This window comes from Mustela nivalis (genome assembly GCF_964662115.1).
Source record: "Mustela nivalis genome assembly, chromosome: 6".
Classification (NCBI taxonomy): Eukaryota; Metazoa; Chordata; class Mammalia; order Carnivora; family Mustelidae; genus Mustela; species Mustela nivalis.
This window is the reverse complement of record NC_139025.1, coordinates 21,303,524-21,323,151: the sequence shown is the minus strand read 5'-3', so window position 1 is coordinate 21,323,151 and position 19,628 is coordinate 21,303,524. Positions and strand designations below refer to the sequence as shown.

Genomic DNA, 19,628 nt, shown 5'->3' with positions numbered 1-19,628 from the left:
GGGCAAGATGGCACTGATAAACTTGAGAGAGGCAGAATTTACAGAACTTGGTTACCTATAAGCTGGAGGGATGCAAATCATAGAAATGCACGAGTAAATATCTTTTCATGCTGCTTAAAACTAATTATGTCCCATCGTTTCCAGTGATGGCAAGTTTAACCGGATAGGAATCAAACTGTTCATAGTCTTCCTTCTTCATGCCAGGCATTGTGCGATCCACATTCGTACACACTTTTCCCTGCATAGATTGTCTTCCACCCATTTGTAGATCCTGTGTCTCAGAATTCTGCAAATAGCAGCTGCTCAAAAATATCTGTTTTTTTTCCACAAGAGTGGACACCATGAATGTCCACACTGGGGTGACTTCCTGATAGGCGTCAGGATGGCTTGGTAGAGTAGGAGATCTTCTGAGTCTCAAAGAACAAGGACCTTCTTCCAAGCAGTAGCCTGTACAAGAGGAGCTAAGCCTTTAGACAAGTCTTTAACCAAGACATCAACATTCCCTACCCACGAACATCAGCTGCTCCTCTTAATGACCCCCTCCATTCCAAATAACATAAAACAAAGGCTGACATTCTTTTGTCTTACTTACAGCAAGGTTGGCCCACTGTACACTCCTCCAAATGCATCCTTGTCAATAGCTGTCAAGTATTTATTCTTGTTCAGGTAACTAGAGGGAGAGTGGGAGAGAGAGTTAGGTGAGGTTAAGCAAATTAATATAAATGCCAAAATGAAATATGAGCATGATTTCCATGGCTATTAACTGCTTAAAAAAAAAAAAGGATTTATTTATTTATTTGAGAGAAAGAGAGAGAGAGGGCAAGGAGGGACAGAGTGGGAGGGAGAGGAGAGAGACTCTCAAGCAGACTCCCCACCAAACACAAAGCCTGATGCATGTCTCGATCCCATGACCATGAGATTAGAAACTGAGCTGAAATCAGGAGTCAGATGCTTAACAAACTGAACCTCCAGGTGCCCCTATTAACTGGTTTCTAAGAATCTAGAAAACTCCTTACCTTCTTCTAGCTTAAGCACTCAAAACATTCTAGGTTTTAGTTGTGCAAGGTTTATACATATTAATTATGGCAACATGTCTTTGGAAGTGAGCATGTTTAGGATATAGCTTGCATATCTAGATTTTATAAAAGTTGTCTAGTTCCCTATTTGCAGGCATACCTCAGAGATACTGTAGATTTGGTTCTCGACCACCACAATTAGGCGAGTCAGATAAATTTTTTGGTTTCCCAGTGCATATAAAAGTTATGTTACACTATATTTCAGTCTTTTAAGCATACAATAGCTTTATGTATAAAAAACCAATGTTCGTACCTTAATTTAAGAACGCTTTATTGCTAAAAAATGCTAACCATCATCTGAGTTTATAGCGAGTCATAATCTTTTTGCTGGTGGAGGATCTTGCCTCAGTGTTGACAGCTGCTGACTGATCAGGGTGGTGGCTGCTGAAGGTTAGGGTGGATGTGGCAATTTCTTAAAATCAGACAGCAGTGAAGTTTACTGTATTGATTGGCTCTTCAGAACAATTTCTCTGTAGCATGTGATGCTGTTTAAGAGTATTTTACCCACAGAGCTTTCAAAGTTGGGGCCGGTCCTCTCAAACCCTCCCTTTGCTTTATCAACTAAATTTATGTCATATTCTAAATCCTTTGTTCTCATTTTAACAATCTTCAGAGCATCTTCTCCAGGTATAGAGTCCATCTCAAGAAACCACTGCTCACCCATAAGAAGCCACTCCTCATCTGTTCAAGTTTTATCATGAGATTGCAGGAATTTAAAAGTAATAATAATGAAAGAGTTTGCAATGTTGTGAGAATTACCAAAGTATGACACACGGACAAGAAGTGAGCAAATGTTGTTGGGAAAATGGCTCCCAGACAGCTGCTTTATGCAGGGTTGCTACAGACCTTCAATTTGTAAAATTCAGTATCTGTAATGAAGATTGTCAGAGACTCAGATCTTTTCTTGGGGGGTAGGGTTGCCAGATTTAGAAAATAAAAATACAAGATGCCCAGAAAAACAATGAATAACTTTTTAAAGATTTTATTTATTTATTTGATAGATAGAGAGTACAAGTAGGCAGAGCAGCAGGCAGAGGAAGAAGGAGAAGTAGTCTTTCTGACAAGCTGGGAGCCCGATGTGGGACTCAATCCCAGGATCCTGGGATCATAACCTGAGCTGAAGGCAGATGCTTAAATGACTGAGCCACCCAGATGCCCCCAAATGAATAATTTTTAGCATTAGTATTCCCCATGTAATTTTTGAAACATTCTTATACTAAAGAGTAATTTGTTGTTTATATGAACAATTCAAATGTGATGGGATGGCCTATATTTTCTCTGAAAATCCTATTTGGGAGGTGGGAGGGGTGTGCAGGTTACACAGATAAGATTACAGAGAATGAATATGTAAATGAATAAAAAAAATTCGTGTACCTCTCTTCCAAAATAGTGAGGTGGGTGTCACATGAGATTGCTTTAAGGAAAAGGGAATAGAGAATGAGAGAAGAGAAGGCTCAACATACAATATGGTGGACTATTGAGTCTCTTGATGGCCGTGACAAGGCAGCTGATTACAAATGCCACATGGTATGGCCCAGACATGGCTTTTTCAGGCAAGAGTGGGACATTAAGCCTCTAGGACATTAATAAGTCTGAAATGGTGTGGTTCCATTAATCCCATATATATATACCAAGACCCAACTAAGATGTTACAGGAGCTCATCTATGCCTTCAGATTGAATGACTATCATGTAAGGCTGTCATTGTTTGACTGTCCCTCAACACACAGTGTCCATGGAATTCCTTTGGTCAGTGACAGCTAGAGCGGTCAAGAACCACCTTGGAAAAACTATAGGAAAGAAGATCTTGAACAGCAGGATTTTGTAAAAAGACAATAAGCTGAGCATATGTGCGGCACTGGCTTGCATCTCTTCTTGTGTTCTTTGGACCATGCAGCTTGCAGATCACATTCTGTTCCCAGACAGCTGAAAATCAAGTGGGGATGGGTGAGCTCATCTCAGTTTTCCCTCTTCATCTCAGACTGCTGCAAGTAAAAATCGGCTTGCTCTAATCATTAGAAATTATTGTAAAACTAAATAATTGCTTGTCCAAGTCTGTAGTGTTTTCATCTGTTATTCAATATGTCCCCAAGGATTGGGAGAATGGTTGATAAGCATTGCAGTTTACCAGAAACACTGCAGAAGATTTCAAACTGAGAAAGCCAGCCAGAGTCCAGGGGGAACAAAGAGGATGGAGAGAGGGTGCAGCCAGCTTGAACGGAGATGAACCTGATCTTGGGGGAGGCTCTGTTCTCTAAAACCAGCAGGGTGGTTGGGTACTTTATCTCTTAGAGATAATTAGGTGCTCAAAAATGAGACTGTCACTCCATGTGTAGCAGTTTGGAGGACTTGCTTATTATCACAGATAATGTGATAATTCCATGAAGCTTTTTACCTTGGGTTCAGATTGCTGATTCTACTTTCTATTTGAAGCTAAGAGGATGGGATGGGGCCATATATCTACAAAACCCTTAATACCCAAGAATAAAGTGCTTCCATCATCCCCATTTATCATATAATGTTACCTGGAAATGTCGGTCTACTGATTTCTTCTCCATGACTTAGGCGGATTCCTCTAGAATCCATATTCTGTAAACCAACTTGGGTAAATCAATCACAGATCTTGGTAGGATCTATGGGTAAGCTACTCCAGACAATCATTATTTTATAGGGGTGGGGTATGTGATCATTTAAACTATATTTTTGCAAGGACATGGTAGACATGAATGAACTTAATATGCAGTATAAAGCTTTGGAGTCAGAGTTGAAAGGAAAGACTTCAAGAAAGCCAGGATTTCTAAATATACACACAGTAAAGGGCTTATGAGAAAAGAACTAGATTTCCTTTAAAAATAATATAGACACTGGTATATGTGTGTTCAGTGGCTTTGTAATGTTCATGCTGTGTATCTCACAGTGAAGAAAGAGCAATGTGGTCAGGAAAATGAAGATGGTCAGAACTGAGTTGGGGAAGAATATCCAGTTGATGAACTTAGTATGAGAGAGACAATATTGTAGCTCACATCTTTCTTCATTGGACTCATTCTTGGTATATAGCAGCCATTCATTAAAACTTGCTGGATGAATAAATGGAAGTCCAGCTGCTGGGTAACTAACTCCCAGCTAGAGGCACCCTCTCTATTATATTTAGGTGAGGAAGTGAGCTTTGTCAGAGGGAGGAATATGACACTATGGCAAGGAAAATTGTGGTTGCTGCTGAGCTGTGCTCTCTGGGGAGTTTTGGGATAAATTTCAGCTCCAAGGAGGAATTTCAGCTTGCATTTCCATAGGCCCATTAGGGTAAACCTGGGCTAGCACCTGTTTACATTGTGAGACTCATGGGAACACTTCTGTAAGGAAACAGGTTTCCCCCGTCATAGCATTGGTTATTTGGAGGGGTTAAAGGGAACCCCTGCCTAGCCCTCATTGCTCCATGGAAATCCTTTTGGTAGCGTAAATCAGGAGACCTGTCTGTAAACAGTAACAGATGAGAAAATGCTCAAGGTTTCAACAGAGGTAAAAGCCAGTGTTGGAGCATATTCGACAAACTGTTTAAAGACTCCATGAGAAGTAATAGCCCGCTTCATCCCATAATCTTCTCTATCGTCATCTTGTCCCAGTGCTCCAAGCTGTGATGTTTTGCTTCTAATCAGCTAATGTGTGATGGTAATAGCACACGAATTGTGTTGACTTCTCTGCTCATAATAATTAGGGTTTTGGTATGTTCTTAGGAGATCAAAATGGTATTTTTTTTTTCCTTGCCCAAATGTTTACTGTCAGATGGTAGCTAGTTACTAGTGTTTGACAATAGAAAATACAATACAGGCAATCAGATATTCTGAGACAAGCAACACATCCCCATGCCAGATTGTGTGGAAAGAGAGGATGGAAAAGAGGATCCAAGGAATGAATGTGTGACTTTGCTTATGACTGGGAGCCGTTCAACTTCTGCCGAGCAAGAGATGCTTGTATTATTATTAATTTCACATCTGAGTGATGACAGTGTGCTTGGTTCCATATGAAATCACAGGACCATGTGTGTTTACACATCTGCCATAATGTTCACAAACTTTAATTACCCAACTGCTGCTGAGGCATCAGTGTTTGTTCTCATCTGGAATTTGTCCAACTTGGCTTCAGTTACTTAAAATAATGTCTAAATGAGGTTAAATCTGCTAATTTCAGTAAATTGACAGGAGATGGATGATGGGGAATTGTTGCTGTTTTGAAGGATGACACAATGTTTAAATTAGAACCTACAGATATTTGGACATAATTCTGGAGAATTTATCAAGTTGTTAACATGTTATGTGTAATTTTTGTGTGCAAATAGAATCATTATAGGATATTGATGTGTTCACATTAGTTTAAGATCACAATTAGCATTGAGACCACAGGCATCAGCCCTATGTTAAAATCACAAAGTAAATACTATTTCGTTATCACTTTTGAAACTTGACCTCTGTTTTCTGCACCTGCTACTCAGCCTTGATATTCCTGTAGTCTCAAACCTCCTAGCACCATCATCATTTGTTTTTACCTTGGATTTACACAATACTTTTTCCTGAAGTGCTTAACTCTAAGAAAAAATAAGTTTCCATCAAGTAGGCTTTAAAAACTTAGGGTAGAATGATAGAACATTATTATAGGACAGAGTTTCAAGTTTGGATTCAAAATACTAATTGGAAAAAAAAGTTCTTGTTTTCTATTATGATTGGATCTGAAATTTCAAACCCTAAAATATTTTTCCGGGCATTTATCTTTATCCCATAATTGCCTTTGAACTCTACTAGGAATTGGGAGAAATAGACTACATATTTCATCACACAGTGGTCCTCCTCACTGAAGAAAAAGAGGTCCATGAACTATGACCATCTGGTCAAATCTTGCCTGCCACCTGTTTCTGTAAATAAAGTTTTATTGGAACATAGTCATGCTTATTTGTTTACACATTGTCTGTGGCTGCTGCCACATTATAATGGCAGAGCTGAGTAGCTGCAACTGAGGTGATATGGCCCACAAAACCCAAAATGTTCATCTGGCTCTTTCCAAAAATGCTTGCTGATCTCTGATCTAGACTTCTAAAAGTCAAGAAACAAATGGTTCTCACTTAAATCTTTCCCACATCTGTTAAATCCTTCCAAAAACATTAATATTTTGCATAAAAATGCCAAGAAAGTATAGTGAATATGGCACATTAATTTCTTTTCTATGTTCCAAGGGATCATTACAGGGACTACGAAAGGCTGTAATTCAGGGAAACAATGAATTAAAATCCATTGCTCCAAAAGAATAATTCTCTGTCATCTGTCAAACCTCTCACAGAGCCCATGATATGGTCAGAGGAGAAAGACGGTCAGAAGGTAGAGAGAATCTTCTCACATAAGCATTGAAGTGTTCTTATCCCATTCTCCTGGTTTAAGTAATAAGCAGCAGTAGCCAGAGGACTTGGATGTCCAAGTCTTGGTGGTGGCTGCTAAGTCAGCAATGAAGAATCCCAGGAGGGCACAGTAAAGAGTCTCGAAACAGGGCATCTAGGTCCTGGGTTTGGCTTGGCCACAAGCTAGTTCTATCAAATTTAAAAAGCCATGGTTTAAAAAAAAAAAAAAAAAGGCCATGTGTTTACTCTGGGCTTCATTCCCTTTATATGCAAAATGTGACTATTGGACAAGAAGAATGATAACATACTCCACAGCAGTGGTTCTTCACTTTTTATTTTGTTTGTGTTTTGTTTTTATTAGTTTCAGAGGTAGAATATAGTGATTCATCAGTTGCATGTTACACCCAAGGCTCATTCCATCAAGTGCCCTCCTTACTGCCCATCACCCAGTTACCCCTTTCCCCCACCCACCTCCCCTCCGGCAACTCTCAGTTTGTTTCCTAGAGTTCAGCATCTCTGATGGTTTGCCTCCCTCTCAATTTTTATCTTAATTTAGTTTAGTTTCCCTTTCCCTATGGTCATCTGTTTTGTTTCTTAAATTTCACATATAAGTAAAATCATATAGTGTTTGTCTTTCTCTGACTGACTTATTTCACTTAGCGTAATACCCTCTTGCTTCATCCATCCATGTTGTTCCAAATGGTGAGATTTCATTCTCTTTGATGGCTGAGTAATATTCCATCACACACACACACACACACACACACACACACACACATCTTCTTTATCCATTCATCTGCTGATGAACATCTGAACTCTTTCCTATTTTGGCTATGGGGGACATCGCTGCTATAAACATTGGGTGCAAGCGCCCCTTTGAAACACTATGTTTGTGTTCTTTAGATAAATACCTAATAGTGCAATTCCTGGTTTGACTTTTGCTTTATGTTGGCTGCACTTATGGAGATTTTTTAATCCCTGTGCCCTGCCTACAACCAAACCATTAACACCAGAATATCTGGTGGTAAACCTAGACATCAGTGATTTCAAATCTCTCCAGGTGATTTCAATTTTCAGATAAATTGAACTATTCTGTGTAGACCTCAAAGGCTGAATTATATACCCCATATTGCTGTCCTTAAAAAATGACAACTGAGAGTGATTGAGGGTGAAACCTTCCAACGACAATGTATAGCAGGATAAAGAAGCAAATCATTTAAAGCCTACCTCCTCATCATGGGCTTTAACATCTTTTGCTTGTGAAAAATAAAATTTTTACTAATAAATGACCATATATCTAAGATCAGTTTCTGGTTCTTTATCTCATCCAGCATTCTGGAAAGCGAGTTTTGGTTCAGAAAAGAGTCAGCTGGACACAACTGAATTCAGGAGCCTTATTACCAGCTCTGATCTCCCTCGTTGAAGATTGCATATTTTGGATTTGGTTAATTTCTCCCTAATGTACCTTGACCCTTAATATTGCTGCCCTCAAGTTGACACCACTAGGATGCAAGCTCAGGGAAGGCAGGGAGCACACTTCTCCTCTTCGTCTTTGTATCACCGGTGAATAGCACAGTACCTGGCTCATTGTAGTGTTCAAAAAAATGTTGAAAAATGGACAAAGGATTATGTGAGGTTTGTATGATAAAGTTAATATGGAAGTAAGGTCTTTCCTACTGTAAACAAAATGGATGTGTAAGGATTCCTGTCATCACTCCATTGAGACTTTGCAGATTTCCCTATAATTGTGCATTTAAAAAAATGACGAATAACCAGAATGTGACAATTCAGAGAAAGGTACTCTGATCTCTATTTGATAAAGACTATGAGGAAATCCAAAAGCTTGGCAAAGATTGAGACTCCACTTCAAACAGAACTCAGAAAGCCATGCCAAGGTATGATTTCAACACTTATTTGCATTTATTCTTTAAAAATGGAATCATACCAGAACCCACTACTTAACTCCCGAATTAGAATAAGACCATGTCATCTACATGTGTTATGTTTGTTTGCTTTCAAGGCCCCTGCATATGGCTGTGCAGGTCATTCAGCTCACCCAGCTTAAGTGTGGTCCAATGGTCAGTAGCATTATCATCACCTGGGAGCCTGTTAGAAATGCAGAATCCTGGGGCCACTTCAGATCTACTTAACCAGATTCTGTACTTTAATAGGATCCCAGGTGGCTTATATGTTCAATAAAGTTTGAGAAGCACTGTACAACAGATCTAGAACCATAGGCCCTCAGATTTTGTGATGACCACTCTGGAATATAAAATAACCATGTGTGGAAAGTTTACAGGGGAAAAAAAAATGGAGTCACAAAAGGGAGTAAGCAATAAGACTGTCAAAAATGAGCATGCAACTTTTTTGAAAAAGCAAAGAGAAACTCTGGAACTGGAAAAAATATAATTGTTAGAGAAAATACTCAGTGATGTGTTACAAGACAAACACAAAAATGTGTTGTGTGTTCTTCTAGCTGACTCTTAACCATGGTGGGTTTTTCTTCTCCTATGTGTGGTTTTTGAAAGTGAGCGCATATTTGATTGATCGAGATCTTTAAAAAAGGTGGGGGCCTGTATTGGTATTTTTCTCTCTGCAGAGGTATGCATTTGTTTCTGCCAGAAATCAGAATGTACTACTAGGGTGGTTCTACTCCAGCTCTCATCCAGGTTGCCTGGTTTAACCTAGGAGTCTCAGGTTTGTATCACTTTCATTTCTTCAGACTGCACTAAAGCCTTGTCTCCTGGCATCACTGATGTTGGCACCTGCCCCTACCAAATCAGCCTTCTGGAAGCACCCACCACTTTGGTTTCAGCTCCTGGTTTGTTAGTTTATTTCTCTCTCTTGGAGCTATGATATAAATGTAATTTTTAAAAAATGGATGTCATAGTTGTTTTGTAGGAAGGTCCTACAAATTAACTAGTCCACCACAGTGTGGGAAACATACTCTACTAAATGTATTTTTTCACTTACTAGATATTAGGTTAAAACACAAATTAGTATGGCTGAGCCAGTCCACAAGCTCTTAGACCCAAAGTATGTCCTGTTGTAGATACTGGTGGCCACAAAGATCTGGCAGGAAAATACAACAAAGGCAGAACCCCATGTAAGTGACTATCTTTTTGACAATATCCTATTCTAGGCTTTATTTATTTGGGGGTGGGTAGGCAAAAGCGAGTGAATCAAATATAGAGTAAATCTTTCTGAAAACATATCAGAAAAAAATAAAAATAAAAACCTTACTTCCTGAACAGCTTCAGACTTAAAGACACGCTTTACTTCATGTACATATACAGTGTACTTCATTAACATTTACACACACACACAACAGACTCTACAAGGAAATTGAAGGTGATACCATGGTTCTCCATTTTATCAAGGATAAAAGGTTTGTGATTTAGGATGGGAGTCACTGTAAGTATTTGCTAAAGCTGGCTCTTGCCAAGTTCCTTAACATCATTCCCAAATTTTGGTCATACTCATTCTGGGGTTGAGGAATGCTCTGGTAGAACCTATCTCTAACAGAATTCTGACCCATTGGATGTTCCCCCACTGGATGGGGTTGGGATTATGGAGGAAGATAGTGGTGTCCATGGCTACCCTTGACTTACACAGCATCCAGCTTTGTCCCATTGAAAGCATGTCCTTGGATTGAAGTAAATCCATTGTTGTATAATTTCCTACAATCAAAAGAGAGAGGAGAAATCAGTGGCTCATAAGAGGTGATGGTTGGGTTTCATTTCTGCAGTGTCAGAAATGTGCATGAAGGTTCTCAGGTCCCACAAGAAAACTTCACAGTATGTCTTGCTTGGAACATAGAATATTTCCAACTTTGAATCCTCTTTTACCAGACAGCTCCTAGTAACTTCAAACTATTTCTCAGAAGCAATTCATTTTGAGAAGCAAAGATTTGCCACCATTAAGAATAAAAAAAAAAATATTCTACTACCTATACTCAAAAAAGAAGAGTTTGGGGTAATACTTAATACTTAACCCAATGTCAAAAATGAAGGATAACTTCAGGTTTTTTTTTTTCTTTCTTTCAAATGGTTTATTTATTTATTTGACAGAGAGAGCACAAGGAGGCAGAGTGGCAGACAGAGGGAGAAAGAGGAGCAGGCTACCTGCTGAGCTGAAAGCCCAACATCGGGCTCAATCCCAGGACCTTGAGATCCCAACCTGAGCCAAAGGCAGACACTTAATTGAGCCACTCAGGTGCCCCTAACTTCAGTTTCTTTTTTTCTTTTTTAAATTAATTTATTTATTTGACAGAGATCACAAGTAGGCAGAGAGGCAGGCAGAGAGAGTGAGAGAGAGAGAGAGAGAGAGAGAGAGAAGGAAGCAGGCTTCCTGCTGAGCAGAGAGCCTAATGTGGGGCTCGATCCCAGGACCCTGAGATCATGACCTGAGCTGAAGGCAGAGGCATTAACCCACGGAGCCACCCAGGCACCCAGCCCCTGAATTAGAGTTCTTTTATGTAGATGTGAGAATTATACATTTGGGATTTCTATTTTCTAAAACTTTGTTAAGAGTCCTAGACAATGAAAATATTCTTTGTTAGCATTACATTTCAGAGATTAAATGAAACTCTTAATAGACAAATAGGCCTTAGAAAGGGAAAATAATGAAGGAAGAAAAAAATAGTGAAAAAGAAGGAAGAAAAAAGAAAGGATTGCAAACTTCAATTGAAACTCTATCCTGCCAGGAATATGCACATAAATTCACCGCTGGACACACACCCTCTCATGCGGTATTTTGAGCATGAGCTTCGAAGAAGCAAGGACTTTTGCAGGAATGTAAAAATGATTACCCAAAAAGATAATGGGCAACCCATGCCATCCCCCACTCTTGATTTCAGGAAGCACAGAATTCCCTCATTCAGATGTTTATTAAATGCCTACTGTGCCCGTGCTCCTTGGGACAAGGAGCTGCTTTCACTTGAGAAGGCTGCCGGAGGCATGGGGTCCTTAGAAAAAAAGGCCAAACGGTGAAGGTAGAGAAACTGAGAAATGAGTTTAGATGCAATGAGTGGTTCAGTTGCGCAACGGAAACCTTCATAGAGGAGGCAAAAGGCCTGGAGGTTTGGGACTGAGCAGGCTAAGGCTCCAGATTTTTGCTGTGTTGTCAAATGAAATGATGGCCAAGAAGAGTCTCTCGTCTTGTCCAAAGACCTATGGCCATGTTTCAAGAAGGATGAAATGCTTCACTGTGGCTAGAGACTCAGAGGCTGAGGCAGTTTCATAGGCTTAGATGGATAGACTTAGAATGCTTTGGAAGCAGCTTCTTGTAAGAGCTGTGGGGATGCTTGCGTCAATTTTACTGGGGAATAATCCAATCAAGTTTGTATCTCACAAAAACTACCTGGACTGTAGTGTGACCAGAGAAAGGGAACTGGATGACAATCCAGGCAAAAAAGCCAGGAGGCCTGAGCTTGGGCAGTGGTACTGAAGCTAGAGAGAAGAGATCCTTTGGACAACTCTAGTTTGTGGCTAATTGGATGAGAGAGGGGAGTTTTCTACAAGTTTGGAGAATTAACTTATCTTTTATACCTCTACTAGATTTCTTTATTAGAATACTTTATGAATTTCTCTAATAAACCTCTCCTTTGGAATCTCTAAAGAGCAGAACCCATCTGAACTCTGAAAAATAATGATGTATAACAACACTGTTTTCTATTCAATAGGGTTTTGTTGGACCTTCTTAACAGTTGTGATAACGAGTTGAGTGTGAGTGCAAAGAGCATGAGAAGCTCTTAGTTGCACCTTTTTCTAACTCAGTGATCTTGGAAAAGTCACCACTCTAACCCCAGGTTCTTCCCGTATATAATGGGGATATTAGAATACAATATATTACAAGGCCTTCAGGTCAATTCTGGTCTAATACTTGTTTTTGTAAATTAAATTTGATTTGAAAGACAGGCTTATTAATTTACATATTGTATATGGCTGCCTTTTGCTTATAATGGCAGAGGTAAGCCATTGCCGCAAAGACCATGTGTTCTGTAAGATCCAATGGTCATCTCTAGATCAAGTGTGCTGACCATTTCTATAAGGGAATACTTGTCTTGTTACTTAAACCATTTTGTCATTGATTGGACTAACATACCATAAGGAAATCCTCTTATTTAACTCTGAAACATTTAGGAGATCATAGAGCACATCCTATAGTATGTTTCTTGGAGTGAAAATATGGCAATGGTCCAAATAACATTTTGGTTGTTGGCAGGAGTGGAAGTGGCAATACTCACAGTGTCAGGGTTTCATTGCAGAGCCCCTGGAAAGCATTGGCAGGGATGGAAGTCATGTAAGGGTTGTCTGTGATTTCACTGCAAAAGAGGGACAAAAAGACACTTGGTGAAAAAAAAAATGCTTTCCTCCAGGGACTGGGCTTTTGCTCCACCCTATGCACTCAAATAAATAACCTGATGCAATTTAGTTTAATCTTGTTTATTTTTAGGTTTCGTTGATTCCTCTTAGGGCGGGTGGCTCAGAGGTTCAGTGAGGCGTGGAGAGCGGGACGCACACTCACAGCCTTCCAGACGTGCTTAAGCAAGTGAGCTTTGGGGGTGGGCTGAAGCCCTGACTAAATCCTCATTTATAAGGGGAGCAGGCGCCTTAGAGACTTCAGTAAATCTGTGACAAATACTTGACCCATAGCAACTAGAGTTTTCTAAGTGTCTGGAACCTCTAAGAAGGGCTGGTACAATGAGAACAGTGGATTTCTTTTTATGAGTATTACTGAAGTGTCCTATACTTGCAAACTACTGCCTGGCGGATGCTCCTGAAGAACTTTCTGTGCCAGTCTAGTTGCTAGAAGACTGACTATTTTTGAACTGTGCTCTTCAGCAGCAAAAAAGCATGGTCAATTTTTTTTTTTTTTTCCTGGCAAAATCCTGAGAGTTCAGATTCGACCACTCCACCTTTTGCTGACTCTGTGGTGGAGACTCACCCTCTAACGCTGCATAAGTCTGTTTACTTCTATAAAATGAGGTAAGACACGTGACTGTGTCACAGGTTTTGGAGAAGGGTACATGGCCACCAGTCAGAAGCCACAGGAAGTCGTTTGAACACCACTGGTTTCTGCTCCTTGGGACTCTGCTCAGACAAAATCACTTAGGTTTTCTGTTCCTCTGTTTCTTCATTTATAGAATGGAAAAAATTTATAGCTTCCATTTACACATTATAAGGAGGTTAAGAGTAGCAAATATATGAATACATGTGTCTGAAAAGCTATTAAAATTATATGGAAGATAAAGTATCATCATTATCGTCAAATTTTCCTTCTATTTGATCACTCTCATCAGCAAACAAACATGCCATAATTGGTCCCATCAAACAACAAGAAACAACAAAAATAGACCTTTTCTCCTGTCCCAGTGTGCTCCAACTACTGAGATATGTTTCCGCTCCTTTTTAACAGTAAGACTTCTCAAAAGAGTTTGTAATAGTCACTTTCTCTAAGTCTTTCCTTCTGATTCTTTCTTGAGCCAACTCCAACTGGAGTTCACCCTAGAGCTCCATTGGAACTGCACTCGTCGGAATCACCAAAGTCCCCTATTACTAAACCCAGTGGTTGTTTCTCAGTTTCTGCCTAACTTCATCCGCCAGCACATTTGTCACAGCCGATCACTGCTTCCCCTTGAGACAATTGCTTCACTAGGTTTCAACCAACCCCTATGATTGCACCCTACTTCTTGACAGTGACAAAATACGGGTAAACATCGCATGTGTGCATACTTACAGTATAAAGAATACATCAGTGGAATAAACTTTGGTCAGGTCAGGGAATACTCCAAGTCCAGTGTTGAAAATGCCACTACAGTGCATGAAAAGGAAGAAGAGGGAACAGAAATAAGGTAAGAAAACCAACACATAGGAAGTAGATTAATGTACTCGTTGAAAGCATGGGTTCTGAAGTCAGACTCGAGTCAAATCCTAACTCCTTCATTAAATATCTGAGTGACCTGGCTAAGTTCTAACCCTTGGAGGAGATGTTGCTCCTTCAAGGTATAAGAATCTAATTCAATCCACCAGAGTCAATACATTTTTTTCTGTTTATAAGAATATGAAGACTGTTTCAACCAAGTAGGCTTCTTATAAATAGGAACTCAGGTCTCTTTCCATGTGTGCATGCGTGTGTGTGGTATTTCCCTGTTTTAATTGGAGGGCATTATGGGGGGGCACTGGAAAAGGGGGAAGGTGGGACAGAAAGGCAATATAATACATAATACCCAACTCCAAACCAGGCTTCTTCTTTCAACCTTCTCATTATATTGTGTTCATTGTTTTGCCAAGAATTATTTTCCCCTGGCAGTCACCTGGGCGTAGGATGGCAGCAGTGCCATTTAGAAAGTATGTCCAGAAGAGGGATAAAATCAATCAAAGACAATTGTCTTCACTTTCCAGAGTTTGTGTCATCAGGGCAAAATGTCAAGACTAAAAGATACACATCGGACAGCACGAATACATCCACTTTCAGGTTCCTGGTTAATTTAACATTTGTTGTAGCTACCAGAACATAGATAGTGGAATGGAGGGTTTCTTGTTTTGTTTTGGGTTTTTTTTTTTTTTTTTTTTTTGAGAGGAATGGCACAGAGAGGAATGGGCTACAAGTTAGATAGTACCAGTAAAGCTTTAAAGAAAGTCTTCCAGCAGAGAAAACTGGTTCATTGAAATACCTTCTTAGGCAAATTCTGACCTGACTGCTTTTAGAGGGGGAGGCGTAAGATTTGAAGAGAACACAGGAGCCAGAGGTGTCACAAAGAACAAATGGGATATTCCAGATAGCAAAGGAGAGAAGGAAGATTCCATAAAGAATATGTGAAGAACAGGAAACAAACAGTGAACAAACTAGTCAATTGCCTAATTGCAAGAGAGGTACATGTGGAAGTGTGTGTGGCAGGGGGAGGCCCTGGAGTTAAGTGGGGACCGTATCCCGTACAGCGGGGCTGGAAGTGCCAGATTAGGGCAGGACCTCTGTTTTCTTCAAAGCCCCAAACAAGTGCACCTTTCTGATGTGTCCTCTAATTAACTATACCCCCCCCATAATGTATGTTACCTCTTATTTATCACTTACCATTATTCTCCAGTAGGAGAGGAACTTTTCAATTTTATATAGTATCTTCCCAACTAGACTGTAAGCTTCTTGAAGGTAAGAACAGGGTTTTACTACCTTATAAATTCCCTCCCAGAGCCGCACACATACTAAGGGATCATCATATCAAAGAAACTATTGATTGATTGAAACTTGAAGTCCACACAGGAATGATTGCCTTGTCCCATAAGTTTTTGTTATTATTTCCCGGATGCCTTTCCAGCCACAGTTCCCAACACTATCCTCTTTACTCTCCCTGCCATCTTGCACTCCCACTTCTTCATCCTGAGCTATTTTTTTTTTAAGATTTTATTTATTTATTTGACAGACAGAGATCACAAGTAGGCAGAGAGGCAGGCAGAGAGAGAGAGGAGGAAGCAGGCTCCCTGATGAGCAGAGAGCCCGATGTGGGGCTCGAACCCAGGACCCTGGGATCATGACCTGAGCTGAAGACAGAGGCTTTAACCCACTGAGCCACCCAGGCACCCAATCCTGAGCTATTTTTAGGGCCCCAAATGAGCCATATGGTTCCACACCTTTGTGTCTTTATCATGCTGGTCCATCCATCTGTATTTTTCTTCTGCCCCTCCCTCTTCTTTTCCTGGATAACTTCTATTCATTCTTAAAGTCTTAATTCATAAAGTATATATGGATGTACACTATTATTTAAAAGCCCTAGATGGAAACAAACTAACATGTTAATAATGGTTATTTCTGAGTCTTAGGATTAAGGTGGATTTTAATTGTTTCCTCTCATAATGCTTTTGTGTTCTAATCTTTCACAATGCCTGTGAATCAGAAAGAAGGGAAGAAGGGACAGTTTCTTCCAGCTGATGCCTAGAGGACCTGAGACGAGACATACACATCAATTGAGCACATTATTATTGAGCATCTACTCTGTGCCAGCCAGTACAGAGGCAATAGGAGAGTAAAGTGCTGTGGTTCCTGCTCTCAGGGAGTTTATAATTAGCTCACAAGGTGTTGCCAAAACAAAGCAATAGTGTTGTTTCTTCCATTTTTTGTTACCCCAACCTTCCAGAGTTTGGATTTTGCCCTTTGTGGCTTTTTTATTTTCTGTGTGACAAGTACTTTCATATTGATATTGTTGTGATACCCATTTCTCATAAAATTGACCAATGGACTCTTAGAGTTTTTTGGTTTTGTTTTGTTCTGTTATACTCCATGTAAAGGCTATGTATATATCATGGTATTTTCTCCCTCATGTCTCTTGGATCAAGTCTTTGGTCCCAGCATTATATGCTGACTTTTAAATAGGTTTTTAAAATGTGGATCATTTCACCTGACTCCTTGTCTGATGGGAAAGAGTGGGGAGTAAGTCACAGGGTGTGATTTGTCTCAGGCCATATACTCCTAAAATGACCCTGGCCCACATCATCCTAGGGAGACTTGTGGCAGACAACAACATTATAATTCTCTTTAAGGAAAAAAAAAGTAGAATGGGGTAGGCATTAATACTTACAGGAACTTCAAGAGGGGGAGCTCTTTTAGGGCATCAGGGTCTATGGAAGTTAAGCTTCTGGTATTCCGAATCTCTCTGTAAGAGTTACAGAAAACACATTCATATAATATATCCATTTCTGTTCTTACCAAAGTTAAAAACATTATGAATCAGACTTAACAAATGTTCATGAGAAATATACACATTTACGCAATGCCCCAGGGACTGTTTCTTCTGAGAATCAGTCCCATCAGGAGCCAACTCCTCCCAGGGACACACTGGCTGTCCCCCCCCCCCCCAACCCTGACTTAGTTCCAGTCCATTTTCATATATGGGAGACCTTTCTCTTGGTTGTAGTCTCATAGCCTTTCCACCTGCCATCCCCAACTTTTTATATTTAAATAGAAAAGAAAATCTCCAATGGTGTGTTGAGAACAGATATCTTTATTATTACCAATAGCACATATCCTGGCCCTGGAGCGGACACTGCGCAGGCTAAATGATGGGTGATAACAAGGCAGTGAGGGCCATGAGCTGCTTCTGCCAGTTGCTGTTTCAGAGGTAGTGGCTATGGTGAGTCTTAAGAGTTCCCTTGTGCTGATTGTTCTATACCAGTAACTGAAGACTTAAGTACATGCGGTGTGATACCACATAAGTCTGCAACTTACATACTTAGGATTATCGACAAGTCAATCAACATGCACAGTTAGCATCAGTGAAGTTCACGACAGGTAGAAAGAGGGTCTCATTGGTAAAACTGAATGTATTCAGCACATGTGGATTGGTTGAAAGAGTTTAAAGGCACTCTCTATGCTTCTATGAACAGGACAAGAACCTAGCAAGACCTGTATCCTCTTCCCTTAGAGATGGTCCCTAAGGCTAAAGGAACCTGCATCTACTCACTCACAGTCACAAACTAGCAGAGAGAGAGAGAGAGAGAGGAGGAGGAGGCAGGCTCTGCGCTGAGCAGAGAGCCCGATGCAGGGCTCCATCCCAGGACTCTGGGATCATGACCTGAGATGAAGGCAGAGGCTTTAATCCACTGAGCCACTCAGGCGCCCCTAGCCCTGGACTTTTAAAAATGATTTTACTGACAGAGAATTTTCATAAAATTCATGTACTGCTGGTATACAATTAGGTAATTTTTTGTAAACTTACAGAACTGTGCAACCATCATCACAACCCAGTTTTAGAACATTTCTATCAATGACAAAACCCCATTTGCCCATGTGCAGGTAATTCCCACCCTCCCCCATGCCTAGGAACCACGGATCTGCTTTCTATCTCTGAATTTGCCCTCTCTGGACATTTCATATAACTGAAATTGCAAACATGTAGTTTTCTTTATCTGGCTTCTTCCACTTAGCACGGTGTCTGTGAAGTTCATACACGTTGTAATACACAGCAGTAGTTAGCTCCTTTTAATTGCTGAATGGCCAGAGGGAACTGAGGTCAAATGTTGACTCTGCCACTTCTTTCTGGCTACATAACCTTGGGCAAGTTGACCTCTCTGAGCCATAGTTCCCTCATCTATAAAACAGGGATAATAATACCACATCTTTCATAGGACTCTTGTGGAAATTAAATAATGTCTATAAAGAGTTTGACATGTAGCCTAGCACACAGTGAGGGCTCTATGAACAATAGTTTTATTACTGTTATTCTCCTGAGTAGAATGAAAGCTGGAACAGACATCAGAGACTTGGGGTTGGAGGTGCTGCAATGTTCATACAGAATTAAAAAAAAAAAAAAAAAGAAAACAACACTAGGTGTGGTATCTGACTAAGGACGTGGAGTATGAAACAGATCTTGGGAAAGAGAGGATAGGATCAGAAACTACTGGGGCCCAGGGCTGGCTCTGTTGGTGAAGCACTGGACTCTGGATTTCGGCTCAGGTCATGATCTCAGGGTTGTGCGAGACGGCCTGTGTCAGGCTCAGCCCTGAGCCTGGAGCCTGCTTAAGATTCTCTCTCTCTCTCCCTCTGCCCCTGTGCCACTCCCCACCCCTCCACTCAAGCACTTGTTCTCTCTAAAAAAAAAAAGAAAGAAAGAAAGAAAGAAACTATCTTGTTTCCACCTCAACTTACTGTCTTGTTAATATAAAGTTACTGGTCTATCATCTCCATTAGCAAAACTTTGTCCAGACAGCTAACTTTATTGTTCTTGACTGAATCCTCTTGAAAGACACATCCATGCTTCAACAGAAAGCATCCACAATTTATATGCCAAGACCCTTAGAATCCCTCACCCTAAAATCAAGATCCTGCATGGAAAGAATCACTTTAAAGTAGATTTAAAATTTTGTCCTGGTTTGAGACTAAAAACCCTATTTCTGGAGGTCTGTCTGTCCTGGGTAAATGGGGCTGGTTGGCTGCCTACTGCACAATCCCATAGCTGTCCCTGCCTTGCCCGTCTCAGATACATTTAGACGCTATAGAGTTCAGGTGCCCTCTCTCTGCATGTTCAGCAATAAACTTCTTGCCAGAGCTTTCCATGGGAAAAGGGTTTGAACTGCTGTCAGTCAAATCTAAACTAGTTAGGAGAGTTTGCGGTCTGGCAAACTGCTGGATGAGAGACTATTGTTGAACAAGATGGGCTTGAGAGAGTGGCCTAAGAGAATG

At 40.3% G+C, this 19,628-nt stretch overlaps 1 protein-coding gene across 3 annotated transcripts in view; it reads right to left on the bottom strand.

Moving 5' to 3' along the window:
* The window catches only part of TSHR (thyroid stimulating hormone receptor), a 164,117-nt gene that overhangs the window by 27,161 nt on the left and 117,328 nt on the right, over nt 1-19,628 (bottom strand). For all 3 annotated transcript variants that reach the window (XM_082736400.1, XM_082736401.1, XM_082736402.1), the window contains 5 exons: nt 17,029-17,103; nt 14,196-14,270; nt 12,703-12,780; nt 10,067-10,135; nt 593-670 (listed from right to left, as the gene is read on the bottom strand). In XM_082736400.1, coding sequence (XP_082592526.1) covers nt 593-670; nt 10,067-10,135; nt 12,703-12,780; nt 14,196-14,270; nt 17,029-17,103 — 375 coding nt within the window. The remainder of the gene's footprint in view (nt 1-592; nt 671-10,066; nt 10,136-12,702; nt 12,781-14,195; nt 14,271-17,028; nt 17,104-19,628) is intronic.